Here is a 24,297-nt window from a genome sequence, read left to right on the forward strand (position 1 = left end):
ATATCAGCAAGGGAGAGAGAAGTAGCTGGAGAAAAGTCTTGAGAGCAATGAGTGGTGGGGGTTACATCAAAGCTTCCATCCATGTCGGGATGTCTAGGAGGCTGTAGATGAGCCCATTAAAATCATCAACCCTCTCCCTCTCTCCCTTTCTACCGCTCATCACTATCAAGGTGGTGTGTCAGTAAGGATGTTAGACTCCAGAATGAATGGTGCATTGTGAGATCTCACATCAGTGGTTGAGGAGAACGAAGCATTAGATATGAAAACCTTTCTTTTGAGGGAATGCCTAAAGAGGACTCCAACGACTCTCAACGAACCTTTTCCTCATTTGAGAACGGCCTCCCAACAAACCCACAACTACAACCAACTAACCATAACCATCCCAATCTTCCCTTCCAGTCAGAGTTTAGTACTCACAGCCAAAGGAAAAGGAAAGGCCCGAACAGGAGAGTGGAGACCAGACGACCCCAACATAAAAGATATTCCTGTACCCAATTATACCAAATATTTCTAAACTTTACCATAAGTTTCAAACTTGCTTTTACAATAAATTTCTTTACTACATTATCCAAGTACACTAAAAAAAATCCCCATTAAATACAATCAATTTCATTCAATCACTAATAATTACCATTTTTTTTTAACCTTGTAATAAAAAAGAATGCATAAAAGCATTTAGAGGTGGGGACTTAAAGTATACATATAGAAGAAAAATAAAGTATTTGCGGGTGGGGACGAGGAATATATTCCGATCTTCGTTTCTGTTTAGCTAATCAAAGATTTTTTCTCCACTTCCTCCCTCTTTTGGGGTATTGGGAGACTCTCCGTCTATACTATTATAATTAGGATCATTTATTGGAGTCTGTCATTCGTTAATTAAGAAAATTCTCGGTGTATAAGTAAGGGACTGTGTAACGCCCCAAGCCCACTGCGAGCAGCTATTGTCTTCCTTATACTTTCACTTTCGACCTTCCCCTCGAGGTTTTTAAAACACGTATGCTAGGGAGAAGTTTTCATATTCTTGTAAAGAATGCTTCGTTCTCCTCTCCAAACAACGTGGAATTTCACAATTCACCCCCTTTGAGGCCCAAAGTTCTCGCTGACACTCGTTCCCTTTACCAATTGACGTGGGAGCATCCAATCCACCCCGTTCGAGCCCAACATCCTTGCTAGCACACCCTCTTCGGGGGCTCAGACTCCTTGCTGGCACATCGCCGGTGTCTTGCTTTGATACCATTTATAACGTCCTAAGCCCACTACTAATAGATATTGTCTTCTTTGGGTTTTGTCTTTCGAGTTTTTCCTCGAAGTTTTTACACTTGTGAGAGGTTTCTACACCCTTAAAAAGAATACTCCGTTCCCTTCCCCAATGAACGTGGGATCTCACAGGCACAATCTTCATTAATACGAGGTTTTTTTAAGAAGATAAAAAACAACGCTACGAGAGAAAATGCCGTACTATTGCGGAGATTCGTTGAAAGAGGGGGTACGAGGTGGGTAAAGGGTAAGATAAAATATTAAACAAATTAGTTGGGAATGGTTGACGTTGGAAGTATAAGAGTATTGGAGTATACAGCACGGCCCACACCGACGTCAAAAGGCAGATGCATGACAGCATCAGACCTAGTTTTTTTCTCTGATTTTGAGGCTTCAAATTCTTGTTTAATTTAATCCAACAACTCTCTCCAAAAACCCTAGTTTCAAATTTCACTTTTTCACCAATTTAACCCAATGGTAAATGAAGATCATTAAGAGTGTTCTTCCCACTTTGTCTCATCCATTCTCCACTGTGTTCTTTTCTTTTCTGGGTAGAGCAGAGTAAATCATTGTACAATGATTCAATTTCTTATTAAAATGCAAAAAGAAACTCAGAGGATTGTATGGGTTTGATATGAATTGTGAAACCACTGTGTTCTTTATTTATAAAAGAAAGAAAGTAGATTAAGGCTGCCCTGCGCAGTGCCCATTGGGTAATTGGGTAATTGGGATGTGTGTTGCTTTGGTGCCCCAAATTAAGGTCGAGCCCGGAAGATCCGTTCACAAGGGTTGGAGCCATATTTGGTTTTGGGTCAACCGAAAAGCAGATTAGTGTCTCTTATTTATATATTTACGGGATTGTGTTTAAATTATTTTGAGTAGAATATAAGGGAAGAAGGAGTATTTGAGAGGGAAAATGGAGTATGTATTTTAGTTTGGAATTGAATTCCATGCAGCAATGATTGCTGATTTCCAAGAAATTCTAAAATCCCATTATGGTAGAGTGAGGCACCACATCTTTGGTGGGTTCCATGCTGTCTCTAAAATCTTCCCCCTTTTTTTTCTCTTTTGGTTTTGAGTTCTTCCACGCACTAAATACACTCATTACCCTTTCATTTTTAACCTTTCTTTACCTTACTTAATTCTATTTAACTACTAATTACTTCAATTCACGCCTACATAACTTCGTTCCGTTTGGATTAAGAAATTTTTTTGAATCAAACCAATCTAACCCGTATATCTCTAAGATAGAATAGTCTAGATATTGGGTTGGATCTCATGACATTTTATGAAAACGAGTAAGTTGGGTTGAGTTGTAATCCCATTTTCAAATTGTCAACCCACAAAATGGATTGGGTTATGGTTTGATGTGGTTCTCGGGTCGTATGAATACTCCTATTCCACCTTATCTTTCAAACCATATATAAGGGTTCTTTCGAAACTTTGTGTACATATGGGCCATATTGACTTTAGGATTATAGGTATGAGTTATTTTGTGTTAATCGTCGTGTTCAAGTAGTTGATTTGAGTTAATCAAATTCTATATAGAAATAGATAACAAATAATGGGAATTAATATGGGTTTTGTTATTTTTCGTAGTACAACAAATATAACGTAGGTGGGTTTAATCATTTGATCCCGAACGAATAACGAGTACATATCAATTATCACTAAATTATTGGCCCAATTGATTTGAAACTTGGCATATGAGAGGCAAAGTTTTGGTAGGTTGGTCCAATTGGCCAAGTTGGGCCGATCCGATATTCGGTGTGCGTCGGTGGGCTTGCATCCGTTCCATTAACAAGCGGGTTCGAAATTGAACAGCTTCCAAGATGCTTAAATGTTTGTCGCATTTGCAATTGCATTGCAGAAGCAAGCCGTGTAACGCCGAACTCCATATATTGCAGCACAGGAAGGGATTTGGAATTCATATTTCACTGACGCAGACGCCGAAGGACGATACCATAAAATGTCCGCTCGGCTGCTCAAAAAGGTTTTGAAGGAACAGGAGGAGCTGCAACAACACCATTCCCAACCTTCTACTACTGATGATGAAGACGGACAAGATCCTGGGCCATCGCCTCCTGCTGCTTCTTCTATCAATCCATTTGATCTTCTTATCGATGATGAAGACGACTCCCAAATTAACCCTCAACAGGTTTCTTATTTCATTCCCCTTTACAATTTTCTGAATGCCCCGACCCTTATTGTTAATCTCACAATTCATTACTTCATTTCACTTTGGTTGCTAATTCAACCATCGTTTCGATTGTTTCTGTTTCTTTCTCCATCCACTCTGAATTTTCTCGCATGCCTAAATTTTCACCAATAGGAAAGAAATTGGCAAACTCTAGTTTTCCCAATTTCTGTAGTCCTTCCAATTTGGTCATTTCACCATGCTAGACTAGATATCTTAAGCATATTTACTTGCGTTGAAACTTCTATGGTTCCATGTGCTGCTATGTGTACTCAATTTTTTAACGTATGAATAGTTCTTTTGTTTTCACAATATATTAGTCATATTTATTAGGCAATACATATTCAGAAGTTTATGCCTCTTCGAAAGCAGCCTTATAAACTGCCTTTTGTTTTTGAATCAATCACTGTTTTTTTGTGTTTTTTAAAATCTCCTATTCATTGTAAATGATGAGTGCTGGTTTGCATTCATTATATATTTTGAACAAACAGAAAGAAGAGAAAGGATTAGAAAAACCGGAATAAGAAAGGGATTTTTCCAAACAAACTTTTTAACAATTTTTTCCCGAAGAAAGGTTAAACTATATTTTCTACTGTTTTGTATCCATCAGGTTCAACTTTGGCAAATTTTGTCCACAATTATTAACTATTTTAAATGCCCAAGGTGGTTGACTTGAGCTTAATATTGATACTGAACCACTAATCGCATTCCCTTTCCAGGCATGGACGAACTCCTCCTTTAGTTCAGTATGGAAACTTGGATATCACTAATTCTACTATATATATATGTATGTATGTATGTATGTATAGAAAATAAGAAACCAACTAGTGGGGAGCACAGAAAACTTGCAAAAACGAAGTACCCAATGTTTTGTAATTGAATAAATAAAATTACATGGCATAATTTAGTCAAGAACCTGAGGGAATCATTGAAGTGCTCAAAATTGGAGACTTTGTCCTGTGATCTATCTAACCTTATAAATACATTCTCCTATTCCTTATCAAGCTGTAACAGAGGCACATGATGACAAAAAAGCCAACCTACCAACAAACATAGTCTTTTTCATCCTGAATGGCTCACTTCATCATCTCATGAATGCTCAAATTAATAAAATCGAAAATTCATGAGCCTTGAGTTGTTGATCAAGAGTAGAGTTAATTATCTCTCATGAATGCTCAAAAGTTAGAAATGAAAACAAAAATAGCCTTTTGATGAAACTAAAACTCGTCTTTCTAAAGTTGAATCCAAAGTGGAACACCTAGCCAATGCTAAATGCAAAAGGGGTAGAGTTGAGTTCCAAGTTAACTACTTGATTTACTTGAAAATTAAACCATGTAGACTCATTGTTAGCTTTGAAAATAAATGAGAAAGCGCAAGGTATGGTGTGCTTGGGGTTTCTTTAATGATGATGATGGAAAAAAAATGTTTGTGGAGAAATGGATAGAATAGATAAGGGAATGTATATATGAGATTAGATTCTCCATATTTTTAAATAGATAACCAAGGGAACAAATCAAGGAGGCTTAAGTGAGGGTCTTTTCTTTCTCCCTTTCTCTTGGTAATTGCGAGGTATGTATTAACTGCTAAGTAGATTGATTGAACACAAGGTTAGTTAGAGCGCATATTGGAAGGGTTCCATGTAGGAAAGAAAAGATTTATGTCTCTCATATTCAATTTGCAGACGACTCATTTGTGAGGATGAGAAGACAGGGATACATCACATCTTCTTAGTAGTTAGAGTCTTCCCTTCAGGTAGAAGGGCCTATTATGAAAAGATCCCCATCTGTGGATTTAGCATACCTAGTGGTAAATGATCAAGAGTTGCAATAGAGATGGGGTGTAAAGCCTGCACATATTCTTTGTCCTTATTGGGTATTGCAGTTGTGAGAGAATCAAAAGAGACTTGGGTTGTGGAAAGTTCTGGAGGAAAAGGTTTTGTGCAGGCTTGATAAATGGAGAAACTTTGTTGACGAGAGAGGGGAAGATTGACTGTGTGAAGTGATGGAATATTGTCAAGCTGAAGGGCCTTGTCCTAAACCATTCTTGAGAGAGTGATGGAGATGGGAAGATGATCAAGTATTGGGAAGATTAGTGGTTGGATGCTCAACCCATAACTGTGAGCTTCCCCGAGTCATAAGGAGTCATGACGCCTAATTTAAGCCAATTAATGAGCTGTGGGATGAGTAACCTAAAACTTAATATATATATTGGAGGGAGATCTTGGTGAGCTAATGCTAATTTGAGGCTGCTGTATAATAGAAGTTTTGGCAAGGAGTGGTGGTCGGAGCTGGAATTTTCATCCATCTTGCGAGATATATGTACTTTGTTGAAGTCCCTAGTTTTTAGCTAAACTGATATTTTGAGAGCTTTCTTATGTGGTTTGGAAAGGAAAATGTCCTAAAACAATCAAAATGTCTGTGTTGACAATTTGCTCCAGTGGGTGGGAACTACATGGAATGGTCTCACTTTGTTCAAGAGATAGTGGAGTGGATCACTTTTTCTTTCATTGCTTTTATAGGTATAGGTGTTGGAACTCACTATTATGTGTTTTTGGCTTTAAATGGTCTTTCATCAATCCTTGAAGGAAAATTTAGCCCATTTACTTAAGGGCAGGTCTAGGAATTTGTCGTTGCTGGTCTATGTGATGAAACTCACTCATTGGCGTTTTTGTTTGGAAATAAATGATAAGGTAATCAAAGAAAAGGAAAAGAATTTGTTGGAGATGTTAGTAGCTAAGTTGTAACATTTGAAATGGGTGACCTTGAATAATTGTAGACTATCACATTGGCACCTAAGATCTCAAGAAAAGGGTGTTCTGTTACAAACTTGTTGCAGAGAATAAGAGAAAATTGGGTTTGGATATCTTTCCCGTATCTTTTTAAGGCTCTGTTCTTAATTTTATCTCAGGTATGCATCGTATGCAAGTGAAAATTAACTTTCTTGGGGACAGTTCAATCCCTAATGGTCAGTTTGGATTGAGGTTTTTGAGGGCAAATTGTACAGGGCATATGAAACCCATGATTGGTTGGAGGGATTTACTCTTTTACCTGTGAATACTCTTCCCGTGCATAAAAAGTATAGAATTTGTAACCCATCAAAGGGGAAAATCCCATCTCACTTTTTTCTTCGGGTACCTAACTCTTCTTCTTTTCTTTCTCCAGTTTTTTTCCACTTGGGTACTTTTTATTTTTCCTTCTTCTACTTTATTTTTCTCAACTGTTCCCCATTTCTTATTCTTCTTTTCTTCTTCAGGCATGACTTTCTTTTTCTTCTATTTTTTTTTAATTTTAATTTCGTTTTTGTTGTTTTTTAATTTGATTCTTTTTTTTGTTTGTGTTTTGTATCATTTCCCTTCCTAGCTCGAGTACTTTGCTTGTGGTTTTGTGGTTTCCTTTTCATTATTTGTTTTTTTTTTAATATTTTATTTTTATCTATCAATCTTGGAGATTCCAAATGGTTTACAGAGGGGTTGAGAGAAAAAAGAAGGATAAATGATTGTAAATTGAAACATATGTGCTTTATATTGGGAGGGGTGAGATTAATTAATTATATTTGATTTTTGTAAATACAACATGCATAAATAATTATTCAATTTGATTATTGTTCTACTTTTACAAGTGAAAGTTTATATTACTTTATTACATTCATTGATATGAGAATAGTTGTTAAGATTGATTGCTAAATGAATTTAAAATCCTAAAATTTAAGGCCGAATAAATTAAAATTTAATTGAATAATTTTACTTAATAAAACTATATAACAATAATTAATCATCTAAAAATTAAAAAAAATTCTAATAAAATTATTGTAAATATTGGTTGGAACTGAACAAAGATATTAATAATTTATATAAAATTCTGATAGCATGATAGCATTCTCGTGTTATGTGATTTCCATGTAGTCTACTCCTAGGCATTTTACAGAAAACCTTCAATCAAACGACCCCTAATAGACTATATTAGCCCGGATTTACTACCAACAGTAGCATTCTAAACAAATTACTGAAATCCTTCACGTTGCTGATTTAAATTCATAAAATTCTTCTTCCACAAATCATTAACGATGCAATTGTAATAATCTTCCTTTATTTGTCTTTTTTTTTTGTTCTTGTATTTACGTCTTATGAAATACTGGCTATAGCGTGCATTCATTAAATGTAAGGCAAAATTTTTGGCCAATTGCTTTTGAAATTTGTCTACAGGACGATGACCAGGAGGTCGCTGAAGAAGTCTCTGTGAACATGCACAAGGAGTTTGTGCGCAATGGAACTAAAAGTGCAAGTTCAACCTCAAATAAAAAACTGAAGAAAAAGAAAAAGAAGACAGAGCGTGAGAATTCTTCTTCCACCACAAATAAAATCCTTGATAAACCCTTGGATGTGATTCTAGAATCACTGTCTCTGGATGTTAACCCCTCTGCTTTAAGCCGTCAACAGGACCCTGAGAAAGCCAAAGATGTCGTAGAAGAAGAAAGGAACCGTGGAAAACAATGTTTGACTTCATTGTTAGAAGTGGATCCTAAATATTTAAATGCTGGGAATGAACTGCGAAGAATATTTGGTTCAAAGGTGGTAAAATCATTTGAAAAAAATAATCAGGCCAGTAGTTCTAGACAACTACGTGGGGGAAGACGTGTCAACCATCTTTCTAGGAAGACCTATCTTGTTAGTCCATCAGACCATTGGCCTCGTTGGGACGGTTCTCTTTCCATGGAATTTTTGGAGACAAAGAACGGATATCACTACTTCAGGTAAATTTCGTTTTCATTTTATCTTCTCTTATCCCTTCTGCTCCATAAAATACACATACTGAATTCAAGTAGCATTAAACTAAAATGGGATGGCAGTTTGTGTGTCCAACCTGCTGGGGGATGTTGAGTGGTTTGCGGCTGTGACATATAATACTTGAATACTTGATCTAAGTAGATGTTTAAAGCTTGCCTTTCCCACGATTCAATAGCCTTGTATGAGCTGAACTTCAGTTTTATGAATCTATACTCTTTATCTGGGGCATGAAGAAAATACCTAGAGATGAATCTTCATTTAAAATATTTCCATTTGTAGATAATTGTGCACCTACCCCACACACCCACGGAGTCTTGTACATTGCAGTCAATTATATTCCCTCGTGTTCAATATTGTCAATCATATTTTCTTTTTGTCTTCATTTTTCCAAACTATTTCAAATTGTTGCGAATGTTGACCCTTGTTTTTCACCTTTTTGAACGTCTTTGAATTATTTTTTTCTATAAATTAGTGTCACTGCTGTCATAAAAATATGTTTAATATAAAGATAATGTTTATTTCTGGGATTTTGATTGTAATGCAATGAACTCCAGATATGTACATCCGCCATCCTATGTTGAAGCTCAGAAAGCATTTGAAGCTGCAAAATCTATTCATGATCTCAATGGCATTGCTAGTATTCTGTTGCACCACCCATATCACTTGGATTCACTTATAACAATGGCAGAGTATTTTAAATTTGCGGGTGACCATGAAATGTCCTCTGATGCAGTTGCAAAGAGTTTATATGCCTTGGAATGTGCATGGCACCCCATGTTCACTGCGTTACAGGGTAATTGCCAGTTGAAGATCAGCCATGAAACGAACAAGCCAATGTTTACATCACTTTTCACTCACGTAAAAAACTTGGATAGACGTGGTTGTCATCGATCTGCATTGGAAGTTTGCAAACTATTACTTTCACTGGATTCCGATGACCCAATGGGGGCTATTTTCTTCATTGATTACCTATCTTTGAGAGCGGAGGAATACACTTGGCTGGAAAGGTTTGCTGAGAGCTACAAAAATGATACTTCTTTGTGGCTGTTTCCAAATTTCTCATTTTCCCTTTCGGTCTGTCGATATTATCTTGAGCGGGAAGAAGACTCAAAGAATGATAATCTTGATGCTACAAGGGCTAATTCAACAGATCTTTTGAAGCAGGCGTTAATGCTTCACCCTTTCGTCTTAAAGAGATTAGTGGAAAAGGTCCCGCTGAAGGAACAGTTTTGGGTGCATATACTCAAGAATTCCTTCTTCTCGTCTGATCAGACAGGAATTCCATCCTTGGACCACCTCATTAATTTGTACGTTGAGAGGAATTACCTTATATGGAGAATCCCAGATCTGCAGAAGTTACTCAAAGAGACTGCACAATTGGTAATTGAAGTCTTGGAAACTGATCGAAATGATGCTAAAGACTGGGCTTGTGTGAGAAAAGAAGCATTCTCGTGCGATAAAAATGAGTGAGTATCTTCTCCTTCTCTCCCTCTCTTTTTGGCGACTAAAAATGTTTTTTGTATATCAGGCCTTTAGTTTTTCATCTGACTACCGCTCAACGTATGCATTTTGAAGTTGTGGAATTTACTATTATCAGTGCAATTTTTGTGAGGTAAAAGTGATAGGTTTCTTTTATTGCCAGGTATGCTCATCTGTTGGTCTCAGATTTCTCTGATTCAGTATCATCTGCCCCTCCTGAAGCCTTGCAAGATTTTGTGGTTGATCCAAGGATGAGAGACGTGCAGAACATAATTCAACATGCAAATCCTCCTAATCAACGGCATCCCACCCGGGAAATTGCAAATAGGAGTGCATTGGCTGTCCTGTTTGAATCAATGCTTCCTTGGGTAAACTATGGGGATGAAAGAGATATAGGCGTCGATGAAGGTAACCAGTTCGACGAGCATGACCATTAAGTTGTCAATTCTTCTCGAATTGCTAGTTCTCTTCAAAATGCTTTGAGAGAATGGACTTAATGTGATAACTTGCCTTGTGTTGTAGCAATTGCATTGAGTTTTGTTTACTGATATTTGTCATTGGTTGCCCACCAAGATTGCTCTATACTGATAGTTGTACTTGTAAGTAGGAAGTTTTGAATTCCCAATGGCATGCAAAGAAGATCAATCCCAAAATTGGATTAGTCATTTTTCTTAAAGTTTGTGCTGTATACAGAGGACTAAAAAACACTTCTCTGCTTGGTTATTTATAGCATGTAACTCGTAACTCTATTGGTCGTGTAAGAATGAGCATCATAGCTCTTTCTATTGTTTTGTAAAAGAATAAAGGATGAGTATCTTATGGATGGTGCATGCGGCTGTGAGGCCTGACAGCATCCCAATTATGAAACGGAGCTGCTCGCCAGATAATTGAAGAGCAGCTGCGCTAGTTGGATTTGCCGGACTGCGCGGGGGGCCGCCCATCATTATGATTAGGCGCACTTGCATTGCCCTCAACCTCGCATCATTTCGCTCACACCCCATTTCCCAATTACCAATTACTAATTGCATGCAAAGCTATTTGCAGTCTCTTTAATCATATGCCAATACCAAGCCTGCTGCTGCTTCTGGTTCTCTAATAATTAGTTACCATAATTATTATACTTTCTTTTCGTGGTCCTCAAATAATTAATTATCTTAATTGTTATTTTACTTCTATGGACCCCTACTCTTCACTAAACCCCACTGCCAGGAGGCTCTTTCCATTGTTATTGTTCGAATTAGGGACCAATGAAAATTCCAGTTATGATATCTTGCCAACTCCTTCTTAGTATACACAACCAAAGTGATTCCTTAAATTATCAAACATATCTTTAAACTTTGTACTTTGTTTAACAAATGGTTCGAAATTTGAGCACTTTAGTTGGTAAGAAAATCACATAGGCTGGTTACAAAGTCAAAAGAGACACCCAAAAGTCTCGTCTCAGTAGCAGCAGCGGCAGCCCTATAAAAATAGACAGGGGAGACGGCAATCAGCAGTGGGAGGCGTTGGCATAAGCGGGGCTGTGGCGCGGACGATCATCGAGCAAGATTCTGACAGGAAAGTTGGAAAAGCCATGGCGATGGGTAGCGGCAGAAATGGGGGTAATCTGAAAAATGCTGTCGTAGCCTTACTGGTTCCGCTTCCCTCCATTCTCTTTTACCTCTGTTTCCTTAGCAACTGTGGTAATGGTACTTGTACTGGTCTCTGGAAGTGGTGCTATCATCATCCTCTTCTATTGGTGAATGCACTCTTCTTCCTCAATGTCAACCTCGTCTTCTGGCTCCTCAGCCATGTACAATCCAGCCACTGGGTGAGCCTCCTTCCCCCAAAATTCTTCTCTTCTCAATTTCCTCAGCACCTACGAAACGGCTGATTTTTATTCCATGTTTTGATTGGTGCAGATGATTGACCTGTACTGGACTTTGATACCCGTGATGCTCGTTCACTATTTTGCTTCTCACCCTTTAGCTCACTATAATGAATTGAGGTCATGGATCGCAATTGCTTTGACTTGGATATGGAGCATAAGGCTTACCCACAACTACTTGAGGCGGGAGGGATGGCAACTGGGAGTCAGAGAGGACTGGAGGTTCACTGATATGCGCCAACAGTACGGCAAGAACTGGTGGTGGGTTTCTTTCTTCGCCGTCTATCTTTCACAGCAGGTAACAACTGATCCAATCCACGATACTCTCCTTGTTTATGCCTAAGCCAATTGGTTCATTTGTGTTTGTTTCCCTTCAACTTTAATACAGATATTCCTGATCGGCGTATGCCTTCCTCTATACGTCGTCCACTCAGTTGACGAGGCATTGAATATGTGGGATTTGGTAGCAATCTTTGTGTGTGTGTCTGGAATTGTGATCGCCTACTTTGCTGACACCCAACTCCATGAATTCGTGACAAGGAACAGCGAGCTAAAAATGAGTGGAAAATCAATGGTGCCCAATTTAGAGGAGGGATTGTGGCGTTACTCCCGACACCCAAACTACTTTGGAGAGCAGCTGTGGTGGTGGGGACTTGTGATATTTGCGTGGGGCTTAGGTGAGGAATGGAGCCTTGTTGGATCAATGGTGAACAGTTTGTGCTTAGCTTATGTAACCAAGCTGGTTGAAGAGCGAATGGTGAAGCAAGAGTACAGAGCAGAAGCTTACAGGCAATATCAGAAGACTACATCTGTGTGGATACCTTGGTTCAACACATCAGTGAAAGATGATGAAAAAGATAAGAATATGTGAGTAATATGCGTGGCTCTTTCTTTCTGTCACTGTGCAGCGTCTTCTCTTTTTATGAATTTGTATGTGGTCAGCTCAGCTGTGTTGGTTTATGGTAATCTTGTTGTAAAGCTTTCGCCTTTCTACTATTGGGTGAGAAAAAGTTGTATGGATTGTTCTATCCTTTGTCTCTCTATGCGTAAAACACCCGCTTTTATCTTGTTTTCTTGGATTGGATGTCTTTCTCTTACGTTAGGAACTTTGGCTCTCCGAAATAGTATGATATTATCCATTTTGAATATAAACTCTCGTACCAATGAACATGTATTCCTTACTTAAACCATGATTAACTCCTTAATTAACCGACCTTAATTAACCGAGGTAGGACTCCTCTCCCAACAATCCTCTCTTCGAACAAAGTACACTATAGAGCCTTCCCTGAAGCCTATAAAGCCCTCGACGAACAACCTCCCCTTAATTGAGACTCGACTTCTTTGGAGTCCTCTAACAAAATACACCATTTGTTCGACACTTGAATCACTTAACTACACCTATGCTCACGTCTTTGTTCGACACTTGAGGATTCTCAACATCTACACCTATCCTCAACATCTCTTCCTTAATATCTTACCCTTATCCTTCCACTTTCCCAACCATCCTCAACATCTTACAAATGGCAGAGAGCTTCGTTGGTGCATCAGAATTGAGTAAGGCTGGATCCTTTTCGCCGCGTTAAGCTTGTGGCTCTGAATTGTTTTCTCGAGTTTCGAGTTGATATCAATTCTGTAATAATGCAAGTTTGGTTTTCTTCCTTGTTATACACAGTGGGTTAGTCATCTCAATCACCGAGGAAATATCTGTGGTGTTGATTTTATTTGGCTTCGTAATCCTAATATGTCCAGAAAACCGTTGAAGACAAGTTTTGCAGAAGCTGTTTTTGGTATAATTAAGGTACATCTGTCGTTTCCATGTTATGTGTATCCTATTTTATATCTATTAGTCCAATGCTATCTGTTCTTGTGTATTTAATCACAATAACGATGAAGCTTTCACTTGCCAAGCTAGGGAAGGAAGAACTTCTTTTGGGAGCTTTTGGTTCATGAGTTTGTGTTGAACAAGTATAGTTTCTAAAACCACAAGACTACACAAACTTTTCCAAATTTCAAATCTACGACCTACAATACACGACTCTGAAATTCACTCCTTTTAATAAGCCCACCGTAAGTAGATATTGTTATCTTTGGCCCTTTTCTTTTGAGATTCCCTTCAAGGTTTTTAAAACGCGTCTGCATGGGAGATGTTTCCATACCCTTGTAAAGAATGCTTCGTTTTCCTCCCCAACTGACGTGGGATCTCACAATCCACCCCCCTTCGAGGCCCAACGTCCTCGCTGACACTTGTTCCCTTCTCCAATCGATGTGGGACTCCCCAGTCCACCCCCTTCGAGGCTCAACGTCCTTGCTGGCACATTGCCTGGTGTCTGGCTCTAATACCATTTGTAACAGCCCAAGCCCACCGCTAGCAAATACTGTCCTTTTTGGGCTTTCCCTTTCGAGCTTCCCCTCAAGGTTTTTAAAATGCATTTGCTAGGAAGAGGTTTCCCCACTCTTATAAAAAATGCTTGTTCTCCTCCCCAACTGATATGGGACCTCACACACAAGCACTGACTTCTAATGCTTGGGTGGGTGAGTGGGATGAGAGTGCTGCCATAGGATTGATGTTGTGGAAAGGATTCTTTTGCGTTTATGACAGGGCTATATCTGAATCTTTAATCACTGCTTGTTGCAGAATCAGCTCGGAAAAGTTTCAGTGTCTGAAAAGGATGAAACAAATGATGATTTAATTAGATACTCAACTTTGTGTGAAGCACTTCGCCAGGTATTTTAGATCACCACCTAATTCCTACCCGCATATATTTATTTGTACGGAGGTATTAATATGATTAGAAATCTCACACAGGTAAATTTGATTGATCTCCCTTATGGGTTGAGTTTTCAAGAAACAAAGAATCTATGGACACAAGCCGCCATTGATGGAAATGGTGTAGCCAGTTATGAACAATTTCTGGTATGTTCATCACGTTTCCTTAGCCTTGTCTTCTTCCAATTCCTTAATTTTACATGTGGAACTTGTTTCCACTGCTCAAATTTAAACGTGCAGCAGAGGCTAAGGAGTTTTGCATGTTCCGAACAGACAGAGGAAAATGTGAATGGGAGAACTGATGCATGCAACGAAGAAGAAGTTGTAGGCTTCAAAGTGAAGCATGCTGTTTTATTTCCCCGGGAAGTCGAGATAGGGACGTGGCCCGACGGTTATTCCCTCTCCGATCACGCCCGACTTCGAGTCGAGTTTTCACCAGTAATGCTGCAGTGTTCTTAGAGTTGTGATACTAAAGTTGGATGTGTATCATATATATATACGTACAATACTCTGCCCATGTCCCTCTATCAAGCTTTAGAAGGTTACTTGGATCCTTAAAACAGCATTATCTGAGCGCCGCAGCAGCAGCAAAGTTTCAGGTAAGCGGAACATGTGCTATAAACCTTCTCAGTCTCGAGCTTGTGGTCAATAGTCCATGTTCATCTCAAGTCTTGGAATGTTCAGTCTCAGCTTGTGGAAATAAATAGATTTTTTTTGTTTTTTTTTTTTTGTTGCAAATTAATGTATTAAATACCAAGATTATTTAGTTATAAGTTGAAAATTAATTGAGTAGAGAAGAAGTAGTCTAACTGGTTTAAGACATTCTTAAGCAACCGATTAAAAATTCAAATCCCCTGTGTTAAACTAAGATATTAATATTATTAATAATAAGTTTAACAAAGAGGATGATTGCTTGGCTAGACCTGTGCATGATTTTAGCTAAGAAAGAGATGAGACAACCTGCAAAATTGGGAGAATCTATTGGCATGGCACCTTGTCACACACACTTTGATGCATAAGTCATCTAGGATTTGAGATATGTGTAATAAGTTGCTAGGTTTTATTTAGCATATCTTGATGACCCACCTGCCCAATATGGGTTTGCATGACTTGGGGTTTTCAAAAGGATTGGTCTGGTTAGTTTGGCTCGAGGTGCTAGAGCAAGCCATGCAAACCCATATTGGGCATTCAATCACAATGGGCTTTATCAGGTAGGTCTTGGTTGGTCTTCTTTATAGATCTATCTAGGCCTTCATTCATTCACCCACCTCTGTTTTATAGATCTATCTAGGCCTTGGTTCGACTCACAAAACTTTTGGATCTTGTTTTCATGAAGACATTGGAATAAACTTAGAGCAAAACAGTTGAGGCTTTGAGTTAGTATCAATTTGGTCAATTTGGATCAGGCTGAGTAGACCACCCTCGATATCCCATATTGAGGCTTTCAGCACAATGGGTATCATTGAGAATGCCTCACTTGCCCTTGACTAAGCTCGAGTCGGTTTTGATCTAACAACATTGTGATCTTACTTTTGGGTTGACTTTGTGGCCTTGCCTTGTTTTCAAGTCAATGTTACTCCAAACAATGAGTGTGTTTTAGAACTTTGGTCGATTTACATCCAAAATTTGGCTAGATGGGTTAAAAAAAGTAGTGTAAATGCCTATGAGCCGAGTGTCACAGTCATGCTCGTTCAAGGCGTGTTGCTCATGGCCACATGCCCATGACAAGCCAAACGTCTTTCCATGTTGTAGAGTTTTACTTTTGTATTTCTAGTGAGTATGACGTTTCTGAAAAATCATGTCTAGGCCTGTCAAACATGAAATGCCTCAAAATATACTATAGGGGATATGACTAGTTGTCGTAAGCCATTGTTTTTGCATTTTGCTTACATTCCCATATAACACCAATTTTAATTTCTCAAATCTTGCTTTCAAAACTCTCTTTCCAAATTTCTCACCCCCGTTTCCTAAAACTTTCTTCTTGATCCAAGGCAAGAGGCTCGAGCATACATCGCTTGGCCGTAAATGACGCAAGAACGAACAAGCTTAACTTACTTGTTGTTGGGAAGTGAATGCCGTACAATCGCAAATTCGCTGCCATCAAGGTGCGATTGTGACCCGGAGGTTGTGTAACTTTGGTAAATGATAATAATTTAGATAATGAGTGAGGTGTTGGCGCTTGAAGCTTCGGAGTGGTGCGGGTTGATTTGACAGTCAACCAATAGCAACCCTTCTTTTCATATTCGCTTTCTAGTCGTTAGCTTCTTTACGAAGTTGAAGACCTTCACTCTCACTGGCAGACTCCGATTCAGAGTCAATGGAAACCCCTCTACTTAATTCCTTCCTCCTCCCCCATTTCTCTTCGCTCCCCTACTCCCTTCTTCTTCTTCTTCTTCTTCTTCTTCCCATAAACATACGCCACGAATCTTGTAGTTGTCGCAAACTAGATGGCCGATTGCATCGTGCTTCCTTCGGGGGATTTATTGCCGGTTGGATTCCGCTTCCATCCGACGGATGAGGAGCTAATTAATCACTACCTGAAGAACAAGATGCTTGGAAGGGAATCCCTCGTTGATTACATCCGTCAAGTTGATATCTGCAAGCATGAGCCATGGGATCTTCCTTGTACGTTTAGTGTTTATCCCTCTTTCGCGATCACATTTTTTTTCATTTCATGCCTTCGCATTTGCATTTGTCCGGCTCTACTTTCTCTAACGTTCTGTATCTCTTCGTAGTCCTTTCAAACGACCATACAAGTGAGCAGGAATGGTTTTTCTTTGCTGCCCAAGATTTGAAGTATTCCAATAGCCGTCGATCCAATAGGGCCACGAAAACCGGCTACTGGAAATCCACGGGCAAGGACCGCAAAATCTTGGCTCCACGAACCAAGAAGTTGATTGGTACCAAAAAAACTCTGGTCTTCTACAGTGGCCGGGTTTCAAATGGAATCAGGACCAATTGGGTCATACACGAGTATCAACTTCATTCCGATCCCCAGTTCGCGCAGCTGGTGATTTCCCTCTTTCTTTGTCCCCTATACATTTTTTCTTCGCGTCTCTCTACTCTAGTTTCCTTTCTTTTGTGCTTCTGCTTATGTCCTCTCATGCTGTCTCTCATGTGATTTTGAACTTTGAATCTTGATATGTACTAAGCTTGACATTGATTAGAAAATATGCGGCAAATATCCTCGAATTTAACCGGTTGTGTTGAGGATGGTTGGGAGAGGAGTCTCTCATCGACTAATTAAGGGGTTGATCATTGGTTTGTAAGTAAGGAATACATCAATTGGTATGAGACCTTTTGGGAAAACCAAAAGCAAAGACATGAGAGCTTATGCTCAAAGTGGACATTATCGTACCATTGTGGAGGTTCGTGGTTCCTAACATGGTATTAAAGTCATGCCCTTAACTTAGCCTCCTCAAATATCAAACAAAGAAATTGTGAGCCTCGAAGGTGTAGTCAAAAGTAACTCAAGTGTCGAACAAATGATGTAATTTGTTCGAGGGCTCCAAAGGAGTAGAGTCTCAATCAAGAAAAGGCTGTTCGAGGGCTCCATAGGCCTTGGGGGAGGCTCTATAATGTACTTTGTTTGTGGAGAGGATTGTTGGGAAAAGAGTCCCACATCGGCTAATTAAAGGGTTGATTATGGGTTTATAAGTAAGGAATACATATCAGATTGGTATGAGGCCTTTTGGGGAAACCAAAAGCAAAGCCATGAGACCTTATGCTCAAAGTTGACAATATCATAGCATTGTGAAGGTTCATGATTCCTAACCATTTGCATTAGAGTGTATGGTGGTCTATGTTGATGATGCTTAGTTTAACTCTCCCTCTTGTCCTCTGGTTCATGCAGAGGCCGTTTGTTATTTGTCTCCTAAAGAAAAAGCTGGATGAGAATGATGTTTTGATATGTGATGAAGCTGAACAAAATGGTCCTATGAATTTGACGTTCGATAATGAAGTCTCAGTGAACCAAAATAAAGAGGTTAGAATTTAGAAAGATCAATCCCTGGACGTTGCCTAGTGCCTACTGCAGCATGATTGGTTTTAATAATCTTAGCATTTATATGTTCAGATTCCAGGAATTTGACAATCATTGTTTCCACCGAATCTCCAGGTTTCGGGTTACGATTTTTCCGAATTGGAGTCCCTTTTGTTTTCTGACCGGGAACCCATCTCAATGGATTTCCAAGCTAACAACAGCCACGTGACTCAGGTCAATGAACCTAATGATGAGGCCATTGATATTGAGGAGATTTATTTCCATGAAGGGACACCAAATAGTTCAATCAGTGATTTCAACTGGAAGGAATATCTCGAAATGGTTGAAGAAGACCAGGGTGGTGCACTCAACGGTGACACTGGCATGTATGCAACTTTAAATCTGCAGGTAAAAGGATGTCATAAATCTTTAAGTGTACACAAATATCTTGGTGGAAATCCTTAACTGAAGAAATTGATTCGAGCTTTCTTAAACCATGCTTTTTCACTGTGATTCCATTTCTGATTTATGTCGCGTTAGAAACTGTGAGATCCTACGTTGGTTGATTGAGGAAGAGAACAAAATATTGTTTATAAGAGTGTAGAAACCTTTTCGTAGCAGACGTATTTTAAAAATATTGAGGGTATATCCAAAAGGAAGAGTCCAAAGAGGACAATATTTACTAGGGGTGCACTTGATTTAGACTTGGAGATAAATAGTCTGTATTTCATTGTGCATTCCAGGGTCATTCTACTTCTCACAGTATGTTCGATGAACATAGTTCAAGGGTACCAACTCAAACTACGCCGATCATTAAAGAATCGCGTAGAAGCCCACTTACTTCAAAGATTTTCAAGTATGGAGGGGAAGAAGATCTTTCCTCTGTCCGGCCTCGTGGAGATGAACTTCAAACCAATGGCATTTCATACCTCAGTGATGACCCTGATAGGGAAACAATAACTTTAAGATTTCAAGGCCAACCCAGATCCGATAAGGTTGTAAACCATGCAAAGGATTCACAAAATATCCAATGGAAGAGGAAAACTCAACTCCAAGTAGTATCATCCCCCGACAAGGTGAGAGAACAGAACAAAAATACTCACAAATGTTCTTCTCATGAAACCAATTTGAATGACTTCAATTTGGCATGTCTTACATGAAGCGTCGTTTAATTTGCAGGCAAAAGCAGTTTCAAAGTGGAAGGAAGTTGATAGAGCAGCTGCAACTTCAAATAAAGACATTGTTGTAGACCGAGAAAGTGAAGTTAAGAGTCTTGTAGCCCACCAGTCCAGTTCAACTGGACGTGGGTCTGTTGAGAGCCGAGGAAAGCGTTGTTCTAGTATCCTGACTACAAAATGCATTCACCACAGATCAAGCCCCGCATCCGCCTATGTTGCCAGAGTATGTATAGGCCTTATTTTGTTCTTCGTAGTTGCAAGAGATATGCTGCTGGATGGAAATTGGTGATAAAATTTAGTACCCATATGGATATGATGCAGGTAATTATGATACTCATAATAGCAAGTTACTATGTATTACTGTAATTAAGGAAGGTGTTTAACTAAGCTGATAATTAGTTATTTCTTCTCGCGTGTTAGCTGTGTAAGCAAGTTAACAAGTTAAGCTGGTTGTGTTAAAGCTATATTTTTCTGTATAAATACGCTCATGGAGGAATGATTAATAATAAGATTCTATTCTCTCTTGTCTTTCAAAATGATACTTCAAATCTTGTTTTTGTTTCTTCGTTGTCTGTCTATCAGGAACAAATCGGTTTCATAGATGAAAGTATTTTCCAAACCAACTAGAAAAGTACTTTCGTCTTGACTTGACTTTGTTCGTAAATAAGACTTTTGTAATTTACGTTTTCAGGTTAGATATACATACACACATAGAATTAGCAAGTAAAATTTAAGGGACCAGTTTTTATTTCAAAATGGTGACCTGCCTTGGATCATAATTGTCTAGCTCGATATGGACCAACACGTGAAGGCATTAACCATCTAAAAAAAAATATTGAATCATCCATAACGCCCCAAAACATTACATGACCATGTATGAGGAAGGTCCCTTATTCTCTCAATCCAAAACTTGTTTAATTCAGTAATTCTTTGTCAACCAAAAACAACGAAGTAATATGGTCAAGAACCTAACTCAAATTGATCTACTTAATTTGTAATGGGCCCACAAGACATTTATAAGACTTACTAACTCAATCTTCTCCAACTTCGTTCTTAATTCATGTTCAATCAGTGTGACATTAGCTTGAGCTTGTTCATACTAAAGGTGAGAAAAGGTTCGAGTCCTTATTAATTTATGCTTGTACTCGTTTGAACTTGCAAATTTGATTATGATGAGTTATGAGTAATCGTAAAATAACTACTTTTTTTTTTTATAAGAAAAGTATAACTACTTTAATATAAGATTTTAGTCTAATCACATAGATTGTTTTTGTAGAGATCGTTAGACTATGGAGTCTGATGTTTACTTGTAGGTTACTCAACGGCAATACATGATAAATGACTATATGTTGTTTTAATAGAGATCGTTAAGCTATAAAATCTAAGTTTTACTTATAGGTTACTCCATAGCTATACATGATAAATGACTATATATTATTTTAGTAGACACCATTAGACTATGGAACCAGATGTTTACTAGTAGGTTACTCAACGACTATACATGTAATGGTCGTAAATAGTCATATATTATAGTTCAACATGAAGAGGGGATCAATTTACATAAAGCGAGTCTAATTATACATTTAATTGAGTTATTTAGTATAATTTTAGAATATCTATGCTGAATCATGATGCTATAGCAAATTTGGAAATAAAGCAAATTTTGTGGGGATGACATAGAAATTATAATCTAAATCAGCCATTAGAAACTTCCTAACTGGACAAATTATTCTTCTCATACCTAAATAGGAAGAAATAAACAATATAAACGCGGAAAATGTTCCTTAAATGAGAGAGCCACCAAAGTGGAAAAGAACAGAAAATACAACAAGAGAGGGTTCTATTCCTGTAAAAACGAGAGAAAACGAGGAAGAAGAACCCTAATTAAGCCGTTGTTGACAATAGAATGAAAAAGAAGACTAAGAAGTATAAATTAAGGCAAAGAGATGATAAACTAAGGCAAACATAGGTGGGTACGAGAGCACAAAAGAGAACTTCCCAAAATGGTAAGTATATTGAATTGTTCACAAAAGTCATTCTTACCACAAAATCAAAAGTCCTCGTAGATAGAAGTGGATAACTCACTTAGAATAAAGATTGAATTGCATAAATTTGTGAAATATTTATCTTTTAATTAATAGATTTATTATGAGGCACAAAACATTTCATAATTTTGTTTTATACAAAATTATCGTATACGATACTCCACTCATATGTCTGTACGAGACATATTTTGATAAAATTATTTATAACTACAAAAAAAATTAGAGTCATGTTGTTGGGGAAAATTTGTGCACAGTCACTAGTCTAGTCTTATTGACTAGGGATTTGTACGAAGGTATATTTAATACATTATTTTAATTCTTAATAAAATTAAATCTAGCTTTATGAGTGAATGTTGGTGGATGATTTTGGGCAGTGAAGTTTGAATATTGAATTTGTAGGTTTAAAATTAGTCTGCAATTTATTTCCAAGAAAGAAACAAAGCATTATTTGGATCAACTTTTGGGGAAAGCAAAAAAAGCCACATTTAAAATAATAATACAATCATGAAATGGTGCAAGTGGTGGACTCAAAAGTCGTTGGCGTCTAGTGCAAACACTCATTAACTATCCTTTGTTTTGTATTTTTGGAGAGACCAGCAATACTTATGAACTCTTGTCTTATATACTTTTTCGTTTTTTTTTTTTTTTTTTTTTTTTTTTTTTTTTTTTTTTTTTTTTTTTTTTTTTTTTTTTTNTTTTTTTTTACCGTTCTCATGTTGTATAATTTCTTTTTTGATTTTTTTAAATGTATGATGTTTGTACAAAATCATATTTAGGCTTGTCAGACATGAAATGTTCACGAATATAATATAGGAAGATATAACTAGTTGTCAAATTCTTTCTATCTGAAAAGCATTTTCAATTTCTTACTCAATCTTGATTTCAGACTCTCTCTAAAATTTTATTCTCAAATCGAGATTAGAGACTTGAGCATACGTGAGTGAGTAAGGCACAATAGCACACTGCCATGCCAAGAAAAAGCTATTGTGACACCCTGCTACCCAAATTACGTCACTCCCCCCCCCCCCCCCNTGTTATAGTTATAAACATCCACCACCACCACGATCGACACACTTGCTACCAAATTCATGGCCGGCACCGCTGAATTTCCGTTTGCTTCTTCATTTCCGACTGGTTTTGGTTTCCGTCCCACGGAGGAGGAGCTCATCACCTACTACCTAAAGAACAAGAATGTTGGCAAGGAGTATCTTGTTAGATTTATCAAGGAGATTGATCTGTACAAGTTCGATCCCGAGCAACTCCCAGGTATTTTATTTATCAATTTCCTGATTTTAGCTTTTGAAGATGGACCACACCTCTGATTCTTTCCATTCCCCTGTTCCTATGCAGAGAAATCATTTATCCCCTCTGATAATTTTGAGTGGTTTTTCTTTCGGGCCAACACCTCCAACACTAAAAGAACCACCACTACTGGCTGCTGGAAATCCACCGGTAAACCCCGCCGAATCAAGGCTCGAGGAACCAACGAACTGATCGGAACTAGACACATTTTTGTGTTCCATCGAGGCAAGGGAGCCAGGGCTGTAAAGACCAATTGGGTTATACACGAGTATATGCTTCACCCACTTGCAGACATCACTTCCCAGGTCTCATTTCTGTTTATATCCATTTCTCATGTATCACTAACCTCTTTTGGCTTCTGGGTCATTTCATCTCGCCTTCGATATGCACTTGCTGATGAGTATGTGTGCGTTTCATGTATTTTTCAGAATTGACCTTTTTGTTATGACATTGTGCTTCCTATGTTGTGCAGCCATTCATCATTATTCGATTGAAGGAAAATGCAGAAGAGAGACATGTTTGTGACCAAGAAGATGGACAGAACAGTGCCATTGCTTCTCACCGGACTAAGAAAGTCACACAGGTAGGAGCAATTCGGGAGGTAAAGAGTGTCGGATATGAACATTTTGAATACGAACTTGTATGCAGAGTTTGAGATGGCCCTGTTAATTCTAGTTTGTTTATAATTTTTTAAACACAGATGAACAGAGGCGAACAATCGATCTGTGAGCCCCTAGGGAGTTGTACCCAGCAACCTGTGGATGCCTATGATGATGATGATGGTGAAAATGAAAATCTGACACAGTTTGTTAACTCGTTAATCAAGGACGGAAGCTTAGATGACGATGCGACCTCAAGGATATGTAGGTCCCCATTGCGTTCCGAAGTAAATAAGCAATCATTTGAGAGTGAATTTGATGTCTTGATGAAGTTGGTGTCCGATGATAAAAAATGGGAGGAGATGACATCAAACAACCACTTTAACCGCCGCAACAACAAAACAAGGATTGTGAGGACTCATCAACTTCAAAGTGGACGTTTCCAACTTCAAGGTGGATATTGTTGTGGAGACACTAATACCAATAATACATACGGACTGATCTATGTTGCTGTAGCATTGCTAGGCATCATAATGTTTGCCAAGATGTGGTGCTATACCGAGACAGACGCTGAAGATTGGCATGAAGAGTTGTATTAATCTGATCTTCTTCATATCATGTATCTCTCTTCGGCCTAACACAAGGATTGAAGCTTTGTCACCAAAACTTTCACAAAAATAAAAAAAAAATAATAATAAAGATTTTAATCGGAAATCGATCTTGCTTGTGAAGTAACTTGAAATAATGATGGTAAAGAACACGTGTTTGTACCTGCACAAGTAATGAAAAACAAACAAATTAGAATAGAAGTTAGACGTTGTACATGCAAATTGACGAATAT

General features: G+C 38.2%; 5 protein-coding genes across 6 annotated transcripts; all 5 read left to right on the top strand.

Annotated features, from left to right (window-relative positions):
* The first annotated feature begins 3,111 nt into the window (after positions 1 to 3,111).
* Positions 3,112 to 10,535, top strand: LOC111785258 (transcription factor 25-like). The gene is made up of 4 exons (XM_023665667.1): positions 3,112 to 3,415; positions 7,656 to 8,203; positions 8,792 to 9,703; positions 9,880 to 10,535. The coding sequence occupies exons 1-4, from the start codon at positions 3,227 to 3,229 to the stop codon at positions 10,151 to 10,153; spliced, it is 1,923 nt and encodes a 640-aa protein (XP_023521435.1). The 5' UTR covers positions 3,112 to 3,226; the 3' UTR covers positions 10,154 to 10,535.
* A 530-nt stretch (positions 10,536 to 11,065) lies between these two features.
* LOC111785259 (uncharacterized protein C594.04c-like) lies at positions 11,066 to 12,658 on the top strand. Its single transcript, XM_023665668.1, has 3 exons — positions 11,066 to 11,526; positions 11,618 to 11,881; positions 11,972 to 12,658. Exons 1-3 carry the CDS (start codon positions 11,290 to 11,292, stop codon positions 12,452 to 12,454), a joined length of 984 nt encoding a protein of 327 aa, XP_023521436.1. The 5' UTR covers positions 11,066 to 11,289; the 3' UTR covers positions 12,455 to 12,658.
* Positions 12,659 to 13,223: 565 nt separating this feature from the next.
* Positions 13,224 to 14,809, top strand: LOC111785263 (uncharacterized calcium-binding protein At1g02270-like). The gene is made up of 4 exons (XM_023665672.1): positions 13,224 to 13,381; positions 14,219 to 14,308; positions 14,390 to 14,497; positions 14,591 to 14,809. The coding sequence occupies exons 1-4, from the start codon at positions 13,325 to 13,327 to the stop codon at positions 14,807 to 14,809; spliced, it is 474 nt and encodes a 157-aa protein (XP_023521440.1). The 5' UTR covers positions 13,224 to 13,324.
* A 1,762-nt stretch (positions 14,810 to 16,571) lies between these two features.
* LOC111785261 (NAC domain-containing protein 101-like) lies at positions 16,572 to 20,051 on the top strand. 2 transcript variants are annotated; one of them, XM_023665670.1, is made up of 6 exons: positions 16,575 to 16,975; positions 17,086 to 17,360; positions 18,204 to 18,335; positions 18,468 to 18,740; positions 19,076 to 19,408; positions 19,512 to 20,046. In XM_023665670.1, the coding sequence occupies exons 1-6, from the start codon at positions 16,798 to 16,800 to the stop codon at positions 19,797 to 19,799; spliced, it is 1,479 nt and encodes a 492-aa protein (XP_023521438.1). In that variant the 5' UTR covers positions 16,575 to 16,797; the 3' UTR covers positions 19,800 to 20,046. The 2 variants fall into 2 exon arrangements, with proteins under 2 accessions (XP_023521439.1, XP_023521438.1); XM_023665671.1 differs by lacking the exon at positions 18,204 to 18,335 and having other exon boundaries at positions 16,572 to 16,975; positions 19,512 to 20,051.
* A 2,557-nt stretch (positions 20,052 to 22,608) lies between these two features.
* On the top strand, positions 22,609 to 24,162 carry LOC111785260 (NAC domain-containing protein 72-like). Its single transcript, XM_023665669.1, has 4 exons — positions 22,609 to 22,821; positions 22,906 to 23,162; positions 23,330 to 23,458; positions 23,558 to 24,162. Exons 1-4 carry the CDS (start codon positions 22,644 to 22,646, stop codon positions 24,053 to 24,055), a joined length of 1,062 nt encoding a protein of 353 aa, XP_023521437.1. The 5' UTR covers positions 22,609 to 22,643; the 3' UTR covers positions 24,056 to 24,162.
* Positions 24,163 to 24,297: the final 135 nt, after the last annotated feature.

Source organism: Cucurbita pepo, unplaced genomic scaffold, assembly GCF_002806865.2.
Source record: "Cucurbita pepo subsp. pepo cultivar mu-cu-16 unplaced genomic scaffold, ASM280686v2 Cp4.1_scaffold000422, whole genome shotgun sequence".
NCBI classification, from domain to species: Eukaryota; Viridiplantae; Streptophyta; class Magnoliopsida; order Cucurbitales; family Cucurbitaceae; genus Cucurbita; species Cucurbita pepo.

Bases quoted from the DNA above. Each gene is read 5' to 3' on its own strand.
- LOC111785258 (XM_023665667.1), top strand. From the start codon at position 3,227: ATGTCCGCTCGGCTGCTCAAAAAGGTTTTGAAGGAACAGGAGGAGCTG. The intron at 3,416-7,655 runs GTTTCTTATTTC...ATTTGTCTACAG, and splicing joins CCCAAATTAACCCTCAACAG to GACGATGACCAGGAGGTCGC. The intron at 8,204-8,791 runs GTAAATTTCGTT...AATGAACTCCAG, and splicing joins AACGGATATCACTACTTCAG to ATATGTACATCCGCCATCCT.
- LOC111785259 (XM_023665668.1), top strand. From the start codon at position 11,290: ATGGCGATGGGTAGCGGCAGAAATGGGGGTAATCTGAAAAATGCTGTC. The intron at 11,527-11,617 runs GTGAGCCTCCTT...TGATTGGTGCAG, and splicing joins ATGTACAATCCAGCCACTGG to ATGATTGACCTGTACTGGAC. The intron at 11,882-11,971 runs GTAACAACTGAT...ACTTTAATACAG, and splicing joins CCGTCTATCTTTCACAGCAG to ATATTCCTGATCGGCGTATG.
- LOC111785263 (XM_023665672.1), top strand. From the start codon at position 13,325: ATGTCCAGAAAACCGTTGAAGACAAGTTTTGCAGAAGCTGTTTTTGGT. The intron at 13,382-14,218 runs GTACATCTGTCG...TGCTTGTTGCAG, and splicing joins CTGTTTTTGGTATAATTAAG to AATCAGCTCGGAAAAGTTTC. The intron at 14,498-14,590 runs GTATGTTCATCA...TTAAACGTGCAG, and splicing joins CCAGTTATGAACAATTTCTG to CAGAGGCTAAGGAGTTTTGC.
- LOC111785261 (XM_023665670.1), top strand. From the start codon at position 16,798: ATGGCCGATTGCATCGTGCTTCCTTCGGGGGATTTATTGCCGGTTGGA. The intron at 16,976-17,085 runs GTACGTTTAGTG...ATCTCTTCGTAG, and splicing joins TGAGCCATGGGATCTTCCTT to TCCTTTCAAACGACCATACA. The intron at 17,361-18,203 runs GTGATTTCCCTC...TGGTTCATGCAG, and splicing joins ATCCCCAGTTCGCGCAGCTG to AGGCCGTTTGTTATTTGTCT.
- LOC111785260 (XM_023665669.1), top strand. From the start codon at position 22,644: ATGGCCGGCACCGCTGAATTTCCGTTTGCTTCTTCATTTCCGACTGGT. The intron at 22,822-22,905 runs GTATTTTATTTA...GTTCCTATGCAG, and splicing joins CGATCCCGAGCAACTCCCAG to AGAAATCATTTATCCCCTCT. The intron at 23,163-23,329 runs GTCTCATTTCTG...TATGTTGTGCAG, and splicing joins TTGCAGACATCACTTCCCAG to CCATTCATCATTATTCGATT.